Source organism: Nyctereutes procyonoides, unplaced genomic scaffold (assembly GCF_905146905.1).
Source record: "Nyctereutes procyonoides isolate TBG_1078 unplaced genomic scaffold, NYPRO_anot_genome, whole genome shotgun sequence".
NCBI lineage: Eukaryota > Metazoa > Chordata > Mammalia > Carnivora > Canidae > Nyctereutes > Nyctereutes procyonoides.
Window position 1 is genome coordinate 6689784 of NW_026575128.1, and position 19853 is coordinate 6709636.

General features: G+C 40.8%; 1 protein-coding gene across 1 annotated transcript in view; it reads left to right on the forward strand.

Moving 5' to 3' along the window:
- Positions 1–19853, forward strand: part of KIAA0319L (KIAA0319 like) — a 95933-nt gene that overhangs the window by 29288 nt on the left and 46792 nt on the right. Inside the window, exon 3 of the mRNA XM_055341761.1 lies at positions 1278–1807. Within this exon, the coding sequence (XP_055197736.1) occupies positions 1278–1807 (530 nt within the window). The remainder of the gene's footprint in view (positions 1–1277; positions 1808–19853) is intronic.

The window sequence follows — 19853 nt, forward strand, 5'->3', positions numbered from 1 at the left end:
TGTGCACATTGAGTCTGCTGGACATTTTGTCAGTATTTCCTGGGAGTCAAGTTGGCTGTGGCTGATTAGCACATTGTTGCTTTGGGTTAGTCAGAGCCCCCTTTCGGTTTTGTGTACACGCATCCGTGATTATCCACCTCTTCAGTGTTTTGATTCTACTGCACATTTTCTGTGTGTCATTTTAAAATATATTTTACGTTCTAACCCCAGGGCCAGGGCTAGGGTGAAGAAAGAGACACCTAGGGTGCAAACTTCAAGGAGGCCCTCACTTTCAAGATGGGGTGAGCCAACTCTACTTACGTGACTCTGAAAGTGTGTACCTCCGTAGGTTCTGTGTGCGAGGCAGCTATCTTGCCTCCCCCTGGTTCTGGCCCCGTATAACCCCGACCATAGTTGGTGCAGATACCCATGTAACTAGGACCTTACATGAACTCTGTATAACAGCTTTCATTTAGAACATGCTTTGACTTCTCTTCATCTACGAACACAGAGGTGAGGTAATACCTCAGGAAAATTAATGCCACGCCTGACATAATTCAGTAGTCCAGAAGTTTATCCAGAAGCAACATTAGCCCGAATTTTGGACCATACTATTTATGTTCACCACAGTAGGTAGGTCACTGTTGTACTCCTTATTTCTTATCATGACACGGCTTGTCAGTAGGAAGTTCATTCTAGCAAATTCTGCTCATTAAACTTCTTGGTAATCTGACCTCTGCCCTGGCTGCTACCGTGATGTGCAAAACCACCTGGCTCTGGCAAACGATTGGTTAGAAAGTGGGTACACCTATAACCTGTAGGAGGCCACGAGGCCTGTGTGTGTTGCTGTAGGTCAGCGTGGGGCAGAGGGGGAGCTGTTCTTGTTTCGCTCCCTGTCCTGGTCTCGTGGGGCTCACACCATCCCTGAGAAATGCCAGGACATGAGTGAAGGGCCAAGTGGCAGGCCTCTGCCCATCCCTCCCCATACTTCCTCCAGAAGAACTGTTCTGTTTTTTTTTCTGTTTCATGAACTGGAGTTCTGTATAAAAGGTCTTTGTGGAAGGGACTCATTGAGAAGGGGAACCAGTGATGGGTACGGAACAGTACTTCTACAAGCTAAAGCATCCTGAGCCAAAAAACCCTCTATTTTGCTTCTTCTGTTCCACTTACTAGACAGCTTTCCCACCCTCTTAAAAACCAGTCTTCAAAATAGCCTTAAATGTTGGTGTTCAGGGCTCTTTACAGAGCAGTAGTCTGTTTTTATTACATCTTAAAATGTTTTCATTCCTTGTTTTTAGATGCCAGTGAGAGCAGGTGCCAGCAGGCGAAGACAGAATTTGGAGTTGGCCTGAGATCTGGGGGAGAAAATCACCTCCGGCTTCTTGAAGGAACCTCCTCTCTCCAGTTGTGTTGGGCTGCCTGCTGCCAGGACTCTTCTTGCCATGCCTTTTGGTGGTTAGAAGGGATGTGCATTCAGGCAGACTGCAGCAGGCCCCAGAGCTGCCGGGCTTTTAGGACAGACTCTTCCAAATCCATGCTGGTGTTTTTTAAAAAGTTCCAAACTGCAGATGACTTGGGCTTTCCACCTGAAGATGATGTACCACATATTTTGGGGCTAGGTTGGAGCAGAACATCTTGGAGGAGACAGAGACTACCCAGAGCTCTGCTCAGACCCACTGTATCTTCCAGTGACCATCAGAGCTTAACCAGGAAGCTTTGGAAGAGAGAGAGTCCCAGCGAAGAAGTAACCACAGATATAGTGACACAGCATTCTGAAATGAATGACTCCAAGGAAGTAGGTTATCTGAATACCAGTGGTTCTGCAGAGGTAAGCACATTATGAATAAGGAACAGAGAAACTGTTAAATCTGCTTTTACATTTGGCACACATGAGCAGCGAAGCTGGTGCTTGTGGGCAGCACTCTGTGCTGAGGAGTGTATGTTTAAAGCTGCCTGGTGTCATCTTTGTGGGTGCTGCCCAGATGTACAAGCATAATTGGACCCTAGAGATGTTCACCGCATGCAAGTCTGACCATTGTAAAAGCAGAAATGTGCTTGCTATCTAGTCTAAGCTGGTTCTTGGCTACAGGTAAGTACAGTTGTGTGCTGTCTGTCTTCACCAATGATTCTGTGGTATTTTCTGCCAGACTGCAAAAACACTTGATAGATGTGCTTACATTCAAGCTCTCCTCCCTCTTCCGCATCTCCCACGTGTAAACACCTTCCTTATGGGGTGGCTTCTATTCCAGTCTAAAGTAGCCATTCCTAGCACCTTAGACTAAGACCTGACCTACTGGGCTAAGGAGCCAGATGTGGCTATTAGCCAAGAGTCTCTGGGGTGAGTTCTTACCAAGCTTTATATGCCAAGGGGGATACCACCAGTAGGGTTTATTCTGCATATTATGTTTCTTCGTTGTTGATCTTCCTGAGCAAATGATTAAAAGCAGTGACTCACTGTGCACTCAGCCTCCCTTGATTGCTGCGACTTATTTTTGTATTTGTTTTGTCCTAGTTGTCTCTATCAAGCTGAAGCCAGAGTGGGGAGGCTACTACATGCCAGGCACTGTGTGTGCTAATTGTTGTACAGTGTCATTTTGTTTAATTTCCATAGCAGTATTTCCAAGTTGGTACTGTTAGCCCCATTTTCCTAGTGAGGAAACCGAGGCCCAAAGAGGTTAAACAGTTTGTGCAGCTAATGAATAACAAACCTAGAATTGAAATCCAGATTTAATATTAGGAAAAAAACATCTCAGTGCAATATTAGAGGTACAGTCTTAGGTTTAACACACTCATAAACATTTAGACATGTGTTGTCAGCGTGAGGAGGTACTTTTTTTTTTTTTTTTAAAGATTTGATTTATTTATTCATGAGAATACACAGAGAGGAGAGAGAGAAGCAGAGACACAGGCAGAGGGAGAAGCAGGCTCCATGCAGGGAGCTTGATGTGGGACTCGATCCCGGGACTCCAGGATCACACCCTGGGCTGTAGGCAGTGCTAAACCGCTGAGCCACCGGGGCTGCCCAGGAGGTACTTTTCTAAGCACGAGGTGCAAAGGTGAGCAAGAGATGGTCCATGCCCTCAGCGGGTTGACAGTCCAGTGGAGACCCAGAAACAAAGACAGGTATTTACAATGGTGTATAGTTACTGCATTAGTAGAGTTATGTACACAATTTAATAGGAATAGGAAAGAGGAAGTGACTCACTTGAGCAGGTAGGTGGTGTGTATGTGCAGGGAAGGCTTCACAGAAACAGTTGTTTTTTTTTTTTTTTTTTTTTTTCAGAAACATTTGTTTTATTTCTTTTTTCTCTTTAGGTGTTTATTACCTACACTAGATTATAGTCTTCTCTTTTAAAATTCTTTTTTTTTTCCTTTTAAAATTCTAAGCCCAGTGTGGAAAAGGTACAGTGTTAGGTTAGTTTCAGGTGTGCAGGATAGTGACTCCACGGTTCCATGCATCACCCGGTGCTCATCAAGGTAAGTGTACCCTTCATCTCCTTCACCTATTTCACCCATCCCTCCTGCCCACCACCTGTCTGGTAACCATCTTTAATTTATTTCTTGAAATATGTTTCAGATTTCGCTGGGAGATTAAAGGTAGTGAGAAACATTCTGGACAGAGGCACAGCGTATGCAAAGGCTCAGTCAGTTGGCAGATATTTATTGCACATTTACTGTGTGCAAGGTATTATACTAAGCTAGGCACTAGGAATATTTTTTTTAAGATTTTTTATTTACTTACTCATGAGAGACACAGGCAGAGGGAGAAGCAGGCTCCCCGCAGGGAACCTGCTGCGGAACTCAGTCCCAGGACCCCGGAATCATGACCCAAGTTGAAGGCAGACATTCAACCCCTGAGCCATCCAGGCATCCCCACTAGGGATATTATAGTAAATAAGGTAGACATGATTTGTACCCTAACAGAGCTTATGCTCTGGTATGGAAAACAAACATTACACTTACAATAGTTAAATAATTTTAAGTTTGATGTGGGTTTGAGAGGGTAAGTGCAGAATGCTACATAAGAGCATCTAATAGGGACTGAATCGAGAGTAAGAGGTAAACTTAAATACCCTAAGTAAAAAAAGTAGAAGGTGGTAGAAGGAGTGTGGAAGAGAAGCAGGCAGAATATTTTGGGCAGAAAGAGAACAATTTTAAAGTTTGTTGGGTGCCCTAGAGCATGGCAAGATCAAGAAATTGAGACGGGCTGGGCTTGTTCAATAGAGAGAGCCAAAGGTGGAAGAAGAGACTTGTGAGCTGTGGGGAGCACTGGGGCCTTCTTAAGATACTGGGCTTTATCTTCAGATCAGTGAGAAGTCAGTAGAGAATTTTAAGCAGGGGATGACTTGGTCAGATACGTTGCTGTGCGGTGAATAGATTGGAGAGGGGCAAGCAGGTATGTGGAGCAATCAGATGGGAGGCTCTTCAGGCGGGGAACTGTTGCCCTGAAGAAAGAGGTTAAAAATACAGGAAAGGGGATAAGTAGCAAATACTTCCTTAGAGCAGTGATTCTCAAACTTTAGCATCCTTCAGAGTTGCCTGGAGGCTTTGTTACAAACAGACTGCTGGGCCCCAATTCCAGAGTTTCTGATTTAGTAGGTCTAGAGTGGGGCCTGACAATTTGCATTTGCACCAAGTTCCTGGAGAGTGCTGCTGCTGCTGGTCTGAGAAGCACACACTGAGAACCGCGGCTTAGAGGCCAAGCGGGTTAGAATCCAGAGCGCAGAAGACCGAGATTATAATAGGAAGGAAGAAATAGGTGAATAGAGGTGTAGCTAAAGTGGGTTTATGGGTCTAGTAGGAGGAAATCATGGTCATTCTAGTCACATGCCTGTTATTCTGGTGTTGGATAGGTCATTTCCTGGGAGTAGAAGCAGAGATAGGTGAAGTGGGCACAGGTCAGTGGTAGTGGGCAGGAAAATCAGAGGTTTGGAGAGAGTGATCAGGATCTGAAACAGCACTTTGAACAAGGAGACAGCCAAGCAGGTAAGGAAATAGATGGCTGGTGGCACTGACAATGGAGACTACAAATTTATAACAGTGGTACTGGTCGCTGGAGTTGTGTGAGTCTCCTCAGGAGCTCTCAGGAGCCCTGTCAAGAAAAGGTTGATAGTCTGATTTCCCCAAGGTTGAAACTTCACCAGTCTGGTGCAGAAGGAAATTGAGGTTGTTGTCAAGAGAGTGGGTTAAGGAGAGACTATAAGAAGAGGCAGATAAAGGAGGGACTATGATAGAGGAGTTTGGCATTAGGGGTTTCAATCAGAGGCAGATATGGGGGGCACAGTAAATGGGTTCTGGAAGACTGAAAGTAGTCCTCAGAGGATGAAATATTTGAATTTAAGATTTTGGAGGGGGAGAGGTTCTGGTGATTGTAGGATCCAGGTGTAGCTATGGAAGAGGGTTGCTGAGGCAGCGTAGAGTAGAAGTTGGAGACAAGGAGCTCAAAGAACTCAGGAAGCTGGGTTATCCATGGAGACTGAGATAGACTTTAATGATGATGATGATGATGATGATGATGATGATGATAGCAGTAGCTAATGTTTACTGAGTGAGCACTTACTATGTGCCAGGTACTGTTCTGAACCCTTGATATGTTTAAACTCTTAATCTATACAACAAATCCTATGAAGTACTACTGACCATCTCTATTTTATAAATGAGGAAACTCAGGGAAAGAGAGGTTAAGGAGCATGGCCAAGGCAACAACAGCTGGTATGTAGTTAGTACCACGACTTGAACCTAGGTAGTCTGATTCTATCCAGTCTGTCCTCTTAACCCTATTACTCTTGAAGCAGGGATTTGGGGTAAAGAGGAGTTTTGAGAGCCAGATGTCAAAGCCCTTAGCAAAGTAGGAGGGGGAGAGGACAGCTGTGGTGAGAGTTGATGTGCAACAAGATGGCAGAGGGGAGAGGTTTTACAGAAAAACTAGAAGAGGAATGGTCTGCAAAGGGCATTGGGGAGGGGGGAGCAAGTAAAGTATGAACCCACCTTCGATCCTGAAATGTGGGGAGAGTAAGGGGCCCTCATACTGCAGAGATAATGTGGGAAATAGTATCCTCAGGGAAGGGCACACTCACAGTTAAGAATAGGTGGTCAGGGACCACTTTATGGGCACGGGACCTGTGCAGCTATACAAGTCCCCACATTTAGAAAGGCCCTGTTCTTGGTTTACTGCTCTGCTGTCATTGTCTTGAAATTCTGAATACTTTTTGAACAGGGACCCCACATTTTCATTTTGTACTGTGTCCTGCAGGAGGCATAGGGAATAAAGCATGAAATGACTGAGCATCTAGGTGATTTTTGATCATAGAAGAGAAATTCTAAGTGATTCAATGCAATTTGGGGGGAGAAAGAAAAGGAAGTTAAGTCTCACAGGAGAGGAAGTATAGGTCATTTAGGGAAAACATTATGGTGTAGTAAATGTTTAACAACTGGGTTCCCCCCCATCCTTACCCCCCCCCCCAAAAAAAAAAAACAAGCCCTGAGTTGTAGACATTGGCAGTTTCCATCGTGTAAATACAACCATCGTGACTAGTTTGGAGATGCCGACATGAATCACAGAATAAAGAGTTGGGAGGCATGGGCACAGCCAGCTCAGATGAGTTGGCTCCAGCACAATTCCAGATGATCATGATCAGTAAAATGAGAAATAGACCAGTAAAATGAGAAATATGGTAATGTGACAGTGTCCTGGAAGATGGTGAAAATTCAAATTTGGGCCTTAGGGAATTCACATGTACCCTGGAAGGAAGATCCTGGGACTGTGTTGTCTGGGGGAGTAGGGGGGTTGTTTCTCTTCTTGTTCACCTGCAGTGGACAGGGGCAAGAAATTGATGCTAGTGAAAAGAATCTGGAGTTTTATGGTCTAACATGGAGAGGGGGTGGACATGGGGGGAGGAATATTGAACTTGAACTGTGAGCCCCAAGAGTGGGAGGGGGGCGTTGGTGCAGTGTTGCGCAGAGGCATTATGTAGATTGGCATTGCTTGCTGAGAACTGCAGGCACTGTTAAAAAATAGGGCAAAGTGAAGGCTTCAGCTCCATACAAATTACATTTGACCTTATGTGCCACGCTTAGGAGCTTATCCTGAAGGCCGTAGCTAGCTCTGTAAGGTACTAGAACCACCTTGTGCATTCAGGATGATGAACTGGTAGGCATTTATTTTAGGAGAGGCCTTGCAATTGAAACCTCTGCTTAATGCACTAGGGAAAGGGAAAGAAGTGTAAACGCTGCAGATCTTCTCCTTCTAATTAGGGATGGCTGGCTAGCGGTACTAGTTTCTAGTTTGTACTGTTTGCACTAAGGTAGGTCAAGCAACTCTGCCTCCAAAGTGGTAAGAAATCGTATCCTACATTGCTCATCTTGCCTGCGATGCCTGCAATCCTGCAAAGGCATTGGGTCAGTAGCATTCTTCATTCCTTTGGAAACATCCATATATTGTATTTAAGAGCAGGTATTATGGACCTTTTGCAATTCCAGAAATGGAAAGGAATGTTACCAATTTATTCCCCTTTATCAGCTTAAAGAAGGAGAGGCTTGTACTGCTTGGTTTAAGTATTTTATCCTTTCTGTGCTGGGAACCTTTGAATTATTGGCAGGAGGAGCTTGTTGCAGTTCAGCCACTGGCAATTAACTGCTGCCAGCCCAGCTTTGTGAAGGAGGAGGAGTGTTCTCGGAGCTCAGGAACTGAAGGTGCAGTTAGGTATCTCCACATGCAAGGTTTGGCTTCAGGAGGTGCTCCTTTCTCTGCCACCACCATCCCCCCATTTCCAGACAACAGCCACAGCATTTCAACCCATAGAAGCCAGCGCGTTCCTGTGGGACAGAGGACTGTGAGGAGAAAGGAGTCAAGCCTTTGGGCACCTCTCTGTTGCCTTTTTCACTGCGGAAGATTCTTGTGCTGACTCTACATAAAGCCGGAGCTTACATCTTACCAGCAGTTAGAGGTGTAGGGTGTAGGCAGTGACAGAGAAGAGCCTTGCATAACCTAAGACAGAAACCCAAGCAGTTCTGTTTCTCTTCTTCCAGGTTTTTCGTTTGGTTTGGTTTTCAGGGTTTTTTGCTTGATCACTTTGTTTTTGTTTTTAAAAAATCTTTCTTGTAATCCTTTAGCTTGTGAAATTTTTGCCAAGGGCTCATTTATTCTTCTGTTATATCCTGACATCTTTGGAATTTCTCAGGGCCTAGTTCTCCCCAGATCCTCATTCTCAGTTACTTGAGCAGCAGACAGGCTAATAACTTCACCAAAAATTGTTTAGCCCCACACGCCCTTCCAGCCCTCTGGCCTGGATAATTTGCGTGGCTCTCCTACGCCTTGGTGATCAGCGCCCTTCTGTGTGCGTGCATATAGGCGAAGCGCCCCCGCCACCCCAGCCCTCCACTCCCTGTTTCTAACCTCACGTGACTGGCTTATTGCATCAAGAGAAAAATTGGGCGGCCTACGTCCTTGTTGTGTGTGGGTGTGCAGAGATCCTGCGATTGTACTGTTCCTTTCTCACAAGTATTAGTGCCTGGACTATAATACCTTTTCCTTATTTTTCCCCCATAACTGCTCACTTTCTGCTCTCATCTCCTAAGTGTTCTGGTTCTTTTTATCTGCTTATTTGGCTTTTGCTATGTCAAATGCATTTGAAAATGTGTTTGTTGGCCACTTTGTTAACTTAGGAGGCAAGAGGTAATGAAGGCTTTAGTGTGGATGGGTTAGCAGAGCCTTACTAACTGGCACAACTTGAGCCATGGGGACAAAGTCTCAAAACCAGCTTTTAGCTAACACTCCTGTAGGAGATTATGAGGAGGCCTAACTTTGTAACTACTACAGAGATAAACCCCACTCTTTTCTCCAGCCCCAGCTTCAGTTGCTGAGAACTGGTTGGGATATGTCTTTAAACCCCATTGGCTTTGCTGTTGCAGGAGGACACTGTCTTTACTGCAGTAGGATTTTTGTTAATGACAGTGATAGTTTTTATTTTATTTGAATACAGTTGTGTCACCAATCAAAATGTGTTGAAAATTCAATGTTTGTGAACCATTCTTTAGTATTTTTTTAATAATTAACATCTTTTTTTTTTTAAGATTTTATTTATTCAGGAGAGACACAGAGAGAGAGAGAGAGGCAGAGACACAGGCAGAGGGAGAAGCAGGCTCCACACAGGGAGCCGGACGTGGGACTCGATCCTGGGTCTCCAGGATCACGCCCTGGGCTGAAGGGGGCGCTAAACCGCTGAGCCACCTGGGCTGCCCCCATTCTTTAGTATTAAGTAGTCACCTGGGTAGCATGTGTATTACCAAGGAGGGCCCCCTACCTGGACTGTGATGACATGATCCTGATAAGTGTGAACATCCTGTGCGGGCCCTGCAGGCTTCTGATACTCAAAATGGTAGCTCATGATGGAGGTTTTTCGAGTCATCTCGAATTATGGTATTAATCACTGGGTTGGCTTGCTTGATTAGGAGAGGGGAGCTCCAAGTGGGGCCTCGGAGGAAGGGAGAAGGAAGAAGCAGAAGAAGGAGGGAGGGAGAAATAGCAAGATGGAGAAAGAGAATGTGTATAGAAGCCTTGCATCATTCTGAACAAAGCTGCTTTAATTTTGCTTGCTTGCTTGCTCTTTTTTTTTTTCTTTTTTCTTTCTTTTTTTTTTTTTTTTTTTGACAAAGCTGCTTTGAAGATGAAACAGGTCTACACCTGGGGGCATGATTATATGACTTATGGTTAGTTTGGAATTAGGTTGGTTTTTATGATTTCTGTCAAGTGCCAGAAAAAAAATGGCCCAAGGAAATTTCGCCCAAGTTTCAACGCTGTATCATTCTCTACAAATTTTTAGTATTACTCTGTAGTTTCTGAAGTAAAATCATTTGCTCCCTATCTCTCCTCTTCCTGCTTCTTTATTTTTTTATTTTTATTTTTTACAAAAGATTTTATTTATTCATGAGAGACACACAGAGACAGAGACACAGGCAGAGGGAGAAGCAGGCTCCTCACAGGGAGCCCGATGCGGGACTCGATCCTGGACCCTGGGATCACACCCTGAGCCCAAGGCAGATGCTCGACTGCTGAGCCACCCAGGCATCCCTTCCTGCTTCTTTAAGAATTAATAATAATAAATAATAAACAAGTTCTTTCTTTAAAAATAAAAATCTGCCTGCCTTGCTTAAAAATATTTATACTCTTTTTCTATTTCTGGGAATCTAGTCTAAAGCAACATTTCCTAAATAAAGAGCTTTACACACAATGATGAGATGCTATTTATTTAATTAAAAAATTGAAGCGGTTTGTCTAATAAGGGAAAGTAGAAATTGTGCAGCCATTAAAAATACATTTTTGGTTATATGAACTGCTCTTTTGTTACTCCATCTGCTTTCCACTCCAGCCATGCTGAATGCTTGCTCTTCTGTGGGTACCATACTTCTAAAATAATGGCTTTATTGAAATGTAATTGATATATCATAAACTGTATGTACAGGTTTAAAGTGTGCAATTTGATTTGTTTTAACATATGTATACCCATAAAACCATTACCACAAAAAAGGTAATGAACATATCCATTACCCCCAGTTTCCTCCTGTCCCTTTATAATCTGTCCTTCCTACTCCCTCCCTTATCCCTAGGCAACCACTAATCTGCTTTAGCTTATTATAGATTTTCTAGAATTTTTAAATAAATGGAATCATACATTATGTACTCTTATTTTTAACAACTCCATTGAGGTATAATCTATATACCATAAAACTCACTCCTTTTAAGCATACAATTCAGTAATTTTAGTAAGTATAGACTTGTATCTTATCACCACAATCCAGTTTATTAACATTTCTGTTACCCCAGAAACTTCCCTTATGCCATCCCCACTTCCTTTCCCAGCCCCATTAGCATCCACTAATCTCTCTCTATAAATTTGCCTTATCTAGACTTTACATATAAAGGGAACCATGCAATATGTAGTCTTTTGAGTCTGGCTTCTTTGACTAAGCATAACATTTGGATGTTCATCACAGTATGTGGTTGGTTCCCATTAATTGCTAAATAGTATTTCACTGCATGGATATATCATTTATCTATTTACCTGTTGATGGATGTTTGGATTGTTTCTAGATTTTTGGCTACAGATAAAGCTGTTCGGAACATTTGTGTAAAAGTCTTTGGGAATATGCTTCAATTTCTCTTGGATACCTGGGAGTGGAGTGGCTGGGTCAGTGTAGGTATACATTTAATGTTATAAGAAACCGCCAAACTGCTTCTTCCAAACCGTTGTACCATCTTATGTTCCCATTAGTAACATGAAAAGTCCTAGGTGTTCCACATTCTCACCAAAACATTGTATGGTGAGTCTAATTTTGGACATTGTAATAGGTGTGTAATAGTAGCTCATTGTAGTTTTTCTTTGCATTGTCTTCATAACTCATGATGTGGAACATCATTTCGTGTGATTATTTGCCTTTTTTTTTTTTAAAGATTTTGTTTATTTATTAGAGACACAGAGAGAGAGAGGCAGAGACACAGGCAGAAGGAGAAGCAGGCTCCATGCAGGAAGCCCAACGTGGGACTCGATCCGGGTTCTCCAGGATCACACCCCGGACTGCAGGCGGCGCCAAACCGCTGCGCTACCAGGGCTGCCCTGATTATTTGCCTTTCATATATTTTTTGGTAAAGTGTTTTTTTCCCCCATTTAAAAAAACTGGGTTGTCCTCCTAGATATGTCCTCTACGTATAAGTCATTTATAAGCTATTTGATTTGTAAATATTCTCTCAATCTGTAGCTTGTCTTTCATTTTCTTAGTGTCTTTTGAAGAGCAGATAATTTTGATGGTGTCTAGTTTATCAGTTTTTTCTTTATGGATCATGGCTTTGGTATTGTATTTTAGATTTTCTCCTAATTCTAGAGGTTTTATAGCTTTAAGTTCTTAAATTTAAGTCCAGAATGTTTTTGTACGTGGTGGGAGTTATGGATGGAAGGGTTTTATTTGTTTTTTGGCATATGAATTTCTAGTTGTGCTAGCATCATATTTTTTCTATCCTTTCTCCACTGAATTGCTTTTCACTTTCATTGAAAATCAGTTAACCATATGTGTATGAATCTATTTCTGGATTCTACTTGTTTCTATCATTTTATATGTTTATATTGGATACATTGTCTATATCAACACTACACTTTCTTTTTTTTTATTATTTATTATTATTTTTTTAATGCTCTAAGCCCAGTGTGGGGCTTAACTTAAACTCATGACCTATGGGGATCCCTGGGTGGCTCAGCGGTTTAGCGCCTGCCTTTGGCCCAGGACACGATCCTGGAGTCTTGGGATCGAGTCCCACGTTGGGCTCCCGGCATGGAGCCTGCTTCTCCCTCTGCCTGTGTCTCTACCTCTCTCTCTATGTCTATCATAAATAAATAAATAAATAAATCTTTAAAAAAAATAAACTCATGACCTATTATCTATCAAGAGCTATATACTCTACTGACTGAGCCGGCCAGGTGCCCCAATAGTACACTGTCTTGATATTGATAGCTTGCTTGCTTGCTTTATCTATCTATCTATCTATCTATCTATCTATCTATCTATCTATCTATCTATCTATTTTTTATTTTTTATTTTTTTAAATTTTTATTTATTTATGATAGTCACAGAGAGAGAAAGAGAGAGAGGCAGAGACACAGGCAGAGGGAGAAGCAGGCTCCATGCACCGGGAGCCCGATGTGGGATTCGATCCCGGGTCTCCAGGATCGCGCCCTGGGTCAAAGGCAGGCGCCAAACTGCTGCGCCACCCAGGGATCCCTCTATCTGTCTTTTAAAAAAAGATTTTATTCATTTATTCGAGAGAGCTAGAGAGAGCAGGCACAGGTAGGGCGAGGGGCAGAGGGAGAGGAAGAAGCAGTCTCCCAGCTGAGCAGGGAGCCCAGTATAGGGCTCCATCCAAGGGTCCTGGGATCATGACCTGAGTTGAAGGCAGATGCTTAACTGACTGAGCTACCCAGGCGTCCTGGTATTGATAGCTTTGTAATAAGTCTTTTTTATTCAGATGATGTGTAAATCTTACAACTTTGTTCTTACCAGAAATTTTTTGGCTATTCGAGGTCTTTTGTATTCCCTATAAATTTTAGTATCATCAATTTATTTTTTAAAAGCCTTCTAGGATTTTGATTGGGATTTTCTTGAGGCTGTAGCTCATTTGGAGAGAATTGATAGCCTAATAATAGTCTACAGATCCATGAATACAGTATATCTTTCTTTTCATTCACATCATCTTTAATTTCTCTCAGCAATGTGTTGTACTTTTCAGGGTACAGATCTGGACATGTTTTGTCACATTTATTTCTCAGTAAATGTGCTATTTTTGGTGCTATTATAATTGGCATTTAAAAAATTCAGTTTCTAAGATGCCCCCCAAAAGAAACTGTTTAAAAAAAAAATCAGTTTGTTTGTTCCTAGTGTATAGAGATACAATTACTTTTTGTATATTGATCTTCTATCCTGAGACCTTGGAAACTCACTGATTCATTGCGGTAGTTTTTTTGTAGGTTCCCTTACATTTTCTCTTTATAATGATGTCTGTGAAAAAAGACCATTTGGCTTCTTTTCCAATGTGGATGTCTTTTATTTCTTTTACTTGCTTATTGCACTGGCTAGAATCCCTATTACAATGTTGAATAAAAGTGGTGAAAGTATACTTTCCTATTCCTAGTAAATGTGAATTTGTATCAGGAATAAATGCTGGGTTTTGTCAAATTCTTTCTTTTATATTTATTGACATGATCATATGGATTTTTGTTTTTAGTGTATTAACATGGTAAATAACTTGATTGATTTTGAGTGTTAAATTACCTTGTATTCCTGAGATAAACCCCAGTTAGTCATGGCATATTATCCTTTCTATATATTGTTATATTTGATTTACTGAAATTTTGTTATGAATTTTGAGTCTGTGTTCATGAGGGATATTAGCCTGTGATTTTAACATCAAAGTCATGCTAGTCTTATAAAATGAGCTGAGAAGTTTTTACTCTTTTTTCATTTCCTGGGAAAGTTTGTGCAGAATTGGTACTATTTATTCCTTAAAATATTCAATATAGTTTCCCAGTGAAGCTATCTGGAGCTCTTTGCAGGAAAATTTTATTTTATTTTATTTTACTTTATGTTACCTTACTTTTATTTTTTTTATATATATAGAGCATGAGTGAGGGAGGGGCAGAGAGAAAGGGAGAGAGAAAATCTTAGGCATGGAGCCAGACATGGGGCTTGATCTCATGACCCTGAGATCATGACCTGAGCTGAAATCAAGAGTTGGGTGCTTTCCCAACTGAGTCCCCCAGGTACCCCTGCAGGAAAATTTTAACCTATAAATTCAAACTATGTAGTTTGGCAGCTTGTGTTTTTCAGGGAATTTGTGCATTTTATGCCAGTAGTCAAATGTATTGGCATAAAGTGCTCACAACATCCCCTTATTGCCCTTGTAATACCTGTAGAACCTGTAGTGATGTTACCTCTTTAATTTATGATATTGATAATTTGTGTTTTTTCCCTTCCCACCTCTCTCCCTGTATCAGCCTTGCTAGATTTTCTTTTTTTAAAAAAAAATTTTATTTATTTATTCATAGAGACACACAGAAGAGAGGGGCAGAAGGAGAAGTAGGCTCCATGCAGGGAGCCCGATGCGGGACTGGATCGCAGGTGTCTGGGATCACGCCCTGGACTGAAGGCTGGACTGAAGGTTGCACTAAACCTCAGCCATCCGGGCTGCCCCTTGCTAGATTTTCTTAATCTTTGGTCTCATTCATTTTTCTCTAGTGTTTTTCTGTTATTGATTTCTGCTTTAATCTTATTTCTTTTTCATAATTTAGATTTCATTTGCTCTTTTTCTAGGTTCTTTTTTTTTTTTTAAAGATTTTATTTATTTATTCATGAGAGACACTGAGAGAGAGAGAGGCAGAGACACAGGCAGAGGGAGAAACAGGCTCCATGCAGGGAGCCCGAAATGGGACTCGATCCCAGGTCTCGAGGATCACACCCCGGGCCGAAGGCAGCGCTAGACTGCTGAGCCACCTGTCTGCCCTCTTTTTATAGGTTCTTAAGATACAAACTCAATCATTAATTTGAGACTTCTTTTCTAACATAGGCATTTTAAAGCTATAAATTTCCTTCTAAGTATTGCTTTAGCTGTATCACACAAATTTTGGTATTTTGTGTTTACAGTTTCATTCAGTTCAGAATATTTTTAAATTTCTCTTTTGACTACTTCTTTGACCTTTGGGTTATTTAGAAGTATGTTATATAGTTTCCAGATATTTTGGGAGGGAGGTCCCAGATATTGTGGTATTATTGATTAGTAACTTAATGCATTATAGGCAGTGAATGTTGTATAACTTGAACTCCCCCCTCCTTTTTTTTTACATTTTTAAATTAATTTCAGAGGTGGAACTTAGTGATTCATATGTTACATATAACACCCAGTGCTCATTGCATCAAGTGCCCTCCTTAATACCCATCAGCCAGTTACCCCATACCCCATCCACCTCCCCTCTAGCCACCCTCAGTTTGTTTCGTAGAGTTCAGTGTCTCTTATTATTTGCCTTACTTGAATCCTTTTAAATGCATTGAGACCAATTTTCTGGCTCAGAAAATGGTCCATCCTGGTAAATGTTCCTTGTGCGTTTGAAAAGAATATGTATTATGCTATTATGGTTGGGTGAGTGTTCTATAAATGTCAAAGAGGCCGAATTGGTTACTGTTGTTCAGATCTTCTGTATCCTTACTCAGTTTCTATTAGTCACTCTAGAGAGGCAATGGAAGAGCACATTGGATTTGTGGATATATGTTTCTCTGGTTAGATCAGCTTCTGCTTCATGTTCTTTGAAAGTTTTATTAGTTGTGTAAATGCTTAGAATTGTTATGTCCTCTGGGTGAATTGACCCTTTTATCATCATAAAATTATCTTCTTTATCTCTTTTAATATTCTTTTTTTTTCTTTTAATATTCTTCGCTCTGAAATCTGTTTTGTCTGATATTAGTATAGCCAATCAGGCTTTCTTTTGGTTAGTATTAGCATAATGTATCTTTTTCCATGTTTTTACCTTTAACCTATATGTGTTTTTATATTTTAAGTAGATTTCTTATAGGCTGCATAAGCTGGATGTTGCTTTGTATCCAATCTGACAATGTCTGCTGATTAATTGGCATGTATAGACTATTTAATGTGACTACTGATGTGATTGGATTCAAATCTACCAACTTAGTATTTATTTCTGTTTGTTCCATGTGTCCATTCATTTTATTCCTTTTTTTATGCTCTCCCTTGAATAAACTGAGTATTTTGTTTATTCCATTTTATCTCCTTTTGTTGATTTATTAGTGGGAATAGAGTAATGGTCCCCTTAAGGAGGTCAGTGTCCTACTCTCAGGAACCTATGAATTTGTTATGTTATGTAGCAAAGAGGAAGTGGGGTTGCAGATGGAATTAAGGTTGTTAAAAGTTGACCTTAAAATAGGGAGATTATCCTGCAGTTTCTGGTAGGCCCAATTTAAACATAAGGATGCTTAAAAGTGGAAGAGGATGATGTAACTATGGAAGAAGGACATAGAGACATGTAACATTGCTTGCTTTGAAGAAAGAGGAAGGGGGCCATAAACCAAGGAAAGTGGATGGCCTCTAGAAAATGGAAAAAGCAAGGAAAAACGATTCTCTCCTACAGCCTCCACAGAGGACTATACCCCTGTTAACCCCTTGATTTTAGTCCAGTGAGATCTGTGCTAGATTAGTATTCTGCAGAACTTAAGAGAATACATTTTTTATGGCCTGGGCTGCTAAGTGTGTAGTAATTTTTTACAGCAGCATTAAAAAAATTTCTAGTTATAATTCTTTGTTACGTGGTTTTACTGGTTGGTATATAAAGTTTTTATAGCTGACATCATTAGTTTATCAAGAACTACCTTCAAATGAAACAGTTTTCTTCTAGGGATGCCTGGGTGGCTCAGCGGTTGGACATCTGCCTTTGGCTCAGGGTGTGTTCCTGGAGTTCTGGGATCAAGTCCCACATCGGGCTCCCTACGAGGAGCCTGCTTCTCCCACTGCCTGTGTCTCTGCCTCTCTCTGTGTTGTGTCTCATGAATAAATAAATAAAATCTCTTAAAAAACAACAACAAGGGATCCCTGGGTGGTGCAGCGGTTTGGCACCTGCCTTTGGCCCAGGGCGCGATCCTGGAGACCCGGGATCGAATCCCACGTCGGGCTCCTGGTGCATGGAGCCTGCTTCTCCCTCTGCCTATGTCTGCCTCTCTCTCTCCCTCTTTCTCTCTCTCTGTGACTATCATAAATTAAAAAACAAAACAAAACAAAAAAAAAAAAAACCAACGTTTTCTTCCATTTTCTCTGTTCAGTCTTTTTTTTTTAATTTATATATTATTCTTTTTTTTTTTATAAATTAATTTTTATTGGTGTTCAATTTACCAACATACAGAATAACACCCAGTGCTCATCCCGTCAAGTGTCCCCCTCCGTGCCCGTCACCCATTCACCCCCACCCCCCGCCCTCCTCCCCTTCCACCACCCCTAGTTCATTTCCCAGAGTTAGAAGTCTTTATGTTCTGTCTCCCTTTCTGATATCTCCCACACATTTCTTCTCCCTTCCCTTATATTCCCCTTCACTATTATTCATATTCCCCAAATGAATGAGAACATACACTGTCCTTCTCCGATTGACTTACTTCACTCAGCATAATACCCTCCAGTTCCATCCACGTTGAAGCAAATGGTGGGTATTTGTCGTTTCTAATGGCTGAGTAATATTCCATTGTATACATAAACTACATCTTCTTTATCCATTCATCTTTCGATGGGCACCGAGGCTCCTTCCACAGTTTGGCTATTGTGGACATGGCTGCTAGAAACATCGGGGTGCAGGTGTCCCGGCGGCAGAATTAATATTGTGAAAATGTCAATGTTACCCAGGGCAATTTACACGTTCAATGCAATCCCTATCAAAATACCATGGACTTTCTTCAGAGACTTAGAACAAATTATTTTAAGATTTGTGTGGAATCAGAAAAGACCCCGAATAGCCAGGGGAATTTTAAAAAAGAAAACCATAGCTGGGGGCATCACAATGCCAGATTTCAGGTTGTACTACAAAGCTGTGGTCATCAAGACAGTGTGGTACTGGCACAAAAACAGACACATAGACCAATGGAACAGAATAGAGAACCCAGAAATGGACCCTGAACTTTATGGTCAACTAATATTCGACAAAGGAGGAAAGACGATCCACTGGAAGAAAGACAGTCTCTTCAATAAATGGTGCTGGGAAAATTGGACATCCACATGCAGAAGAATGAAACTAGACCACTTTCTTGCACCATACACAAAGATAAACTCAAAATGGATGAAAGATTTAAATGTGAGACAAGACTCCATCAAAATCCTAGAGGAGAACACAGGCAACACCCTTTTTGAACTTGGCCACAGTAACTTCTTGCAAGATACATCCACGAAAGCAAAAGGAACAAAAGCAAAAATGAACTATTGGGACTTCATCAAGATAAGAAGCTTTTGCACAGCAAAGGATACAGTCAACAAAACTCAAAGACAACCTACAGAATGGGAGAAGATATTTGCAAATAACATATCAGATAAAGGGCTAGTTTCCAAAATCTATAAAGAACTTCTTAAACTCTCTGTTCAGTCTTTGTTCTATTGTCATACATTTTACTTCTGCATATGTTATAAACCATAGCATACATTACCATTATGTTTGCTTTAAATAGCCAGTTATCTTTTTCTCTTACAGATTTTATTTATTTATTAATGAGACACACACACACACACACACACACACACACACAGAGGCATAGTGACACAGGCAGAGGGAGAAGCAGGCTCCATGCAGGGAGCCTGATGTGGGCCTCGATCCTGGGTCTCCAGGATCTGAAGGGGGCGCTAAACCGCTGAGCCACCCGGGCTGCCCTAAATAGCCAAGTATCTTTTAAAGAGATTTAAATTAAAAGAAGAAATATATAACCAATTAGTTACTATTTTCACTGCTCTTTATTACTTTATGTAGAGCCAGGTTTCTGTCTGGTATCATTTTTCCTTGTCTTGAAGAACTGCCTTTATCATTTCTTGCAGTGTAGGTTTGTGGTGGTGAATTCTTTCAACTTTTGTATGTCTGCAAAGTCTTAATTTCAGTTTCCTCTTTGAAAAATTCTTTCGCCATTTAAGTAAATCTAAGTTGGCAGAGGTTTTTCTTTGTTTTTTGTTTCGCTTTCAATACTTTAAAGATACTGTGACAGTGTCTTCTAGCTTGTGTTGTTTCATTGAAAAATCTGTAATTTTTATATTTTTTTTTCCTCTATACATAATGTGTCTTTTTTCTCTGGCTGCTTTTAAGATTTTTTCTTTATAACTGTTTTAAGTAACTTTATTACATTATTCTTTGGTGTGGTTTTCTTTATGTTTCTTATGCTTGGAGCATAAGCTCAAATTCATATTCAAATGTGGGTTTATAGTTTTCATCAAATTTGGAAATTATTGACCATTATTTTTTCAAATATTTTTCTGTCTCTCCTTTGAGAACTCCAATTAGAAGTATATTTGGTCACTTGAAATTTTTTGCAAGTTGCTGCTGCTTTGTTCATTTCTTTTTTTTTCTCTGTATGTTTCATTTTGAATCATTTCATTTGATATGTCTTTAAGTTTACTGATATTTTCTTCTGCATTGTCTACCTTGTCATTAAATCTTTACAGTGTATTTTTATGTGTGTGTTTATACATAAATGTACTTTCATCACAGCAGTGATTCAAAAAAATTTCTACGATGCATTTTTCATCTCAGACATTATATTATTCATCTCTAGAAGCTTGATTTAGGTCTTTTTTTTTTAAGGTTTTACTT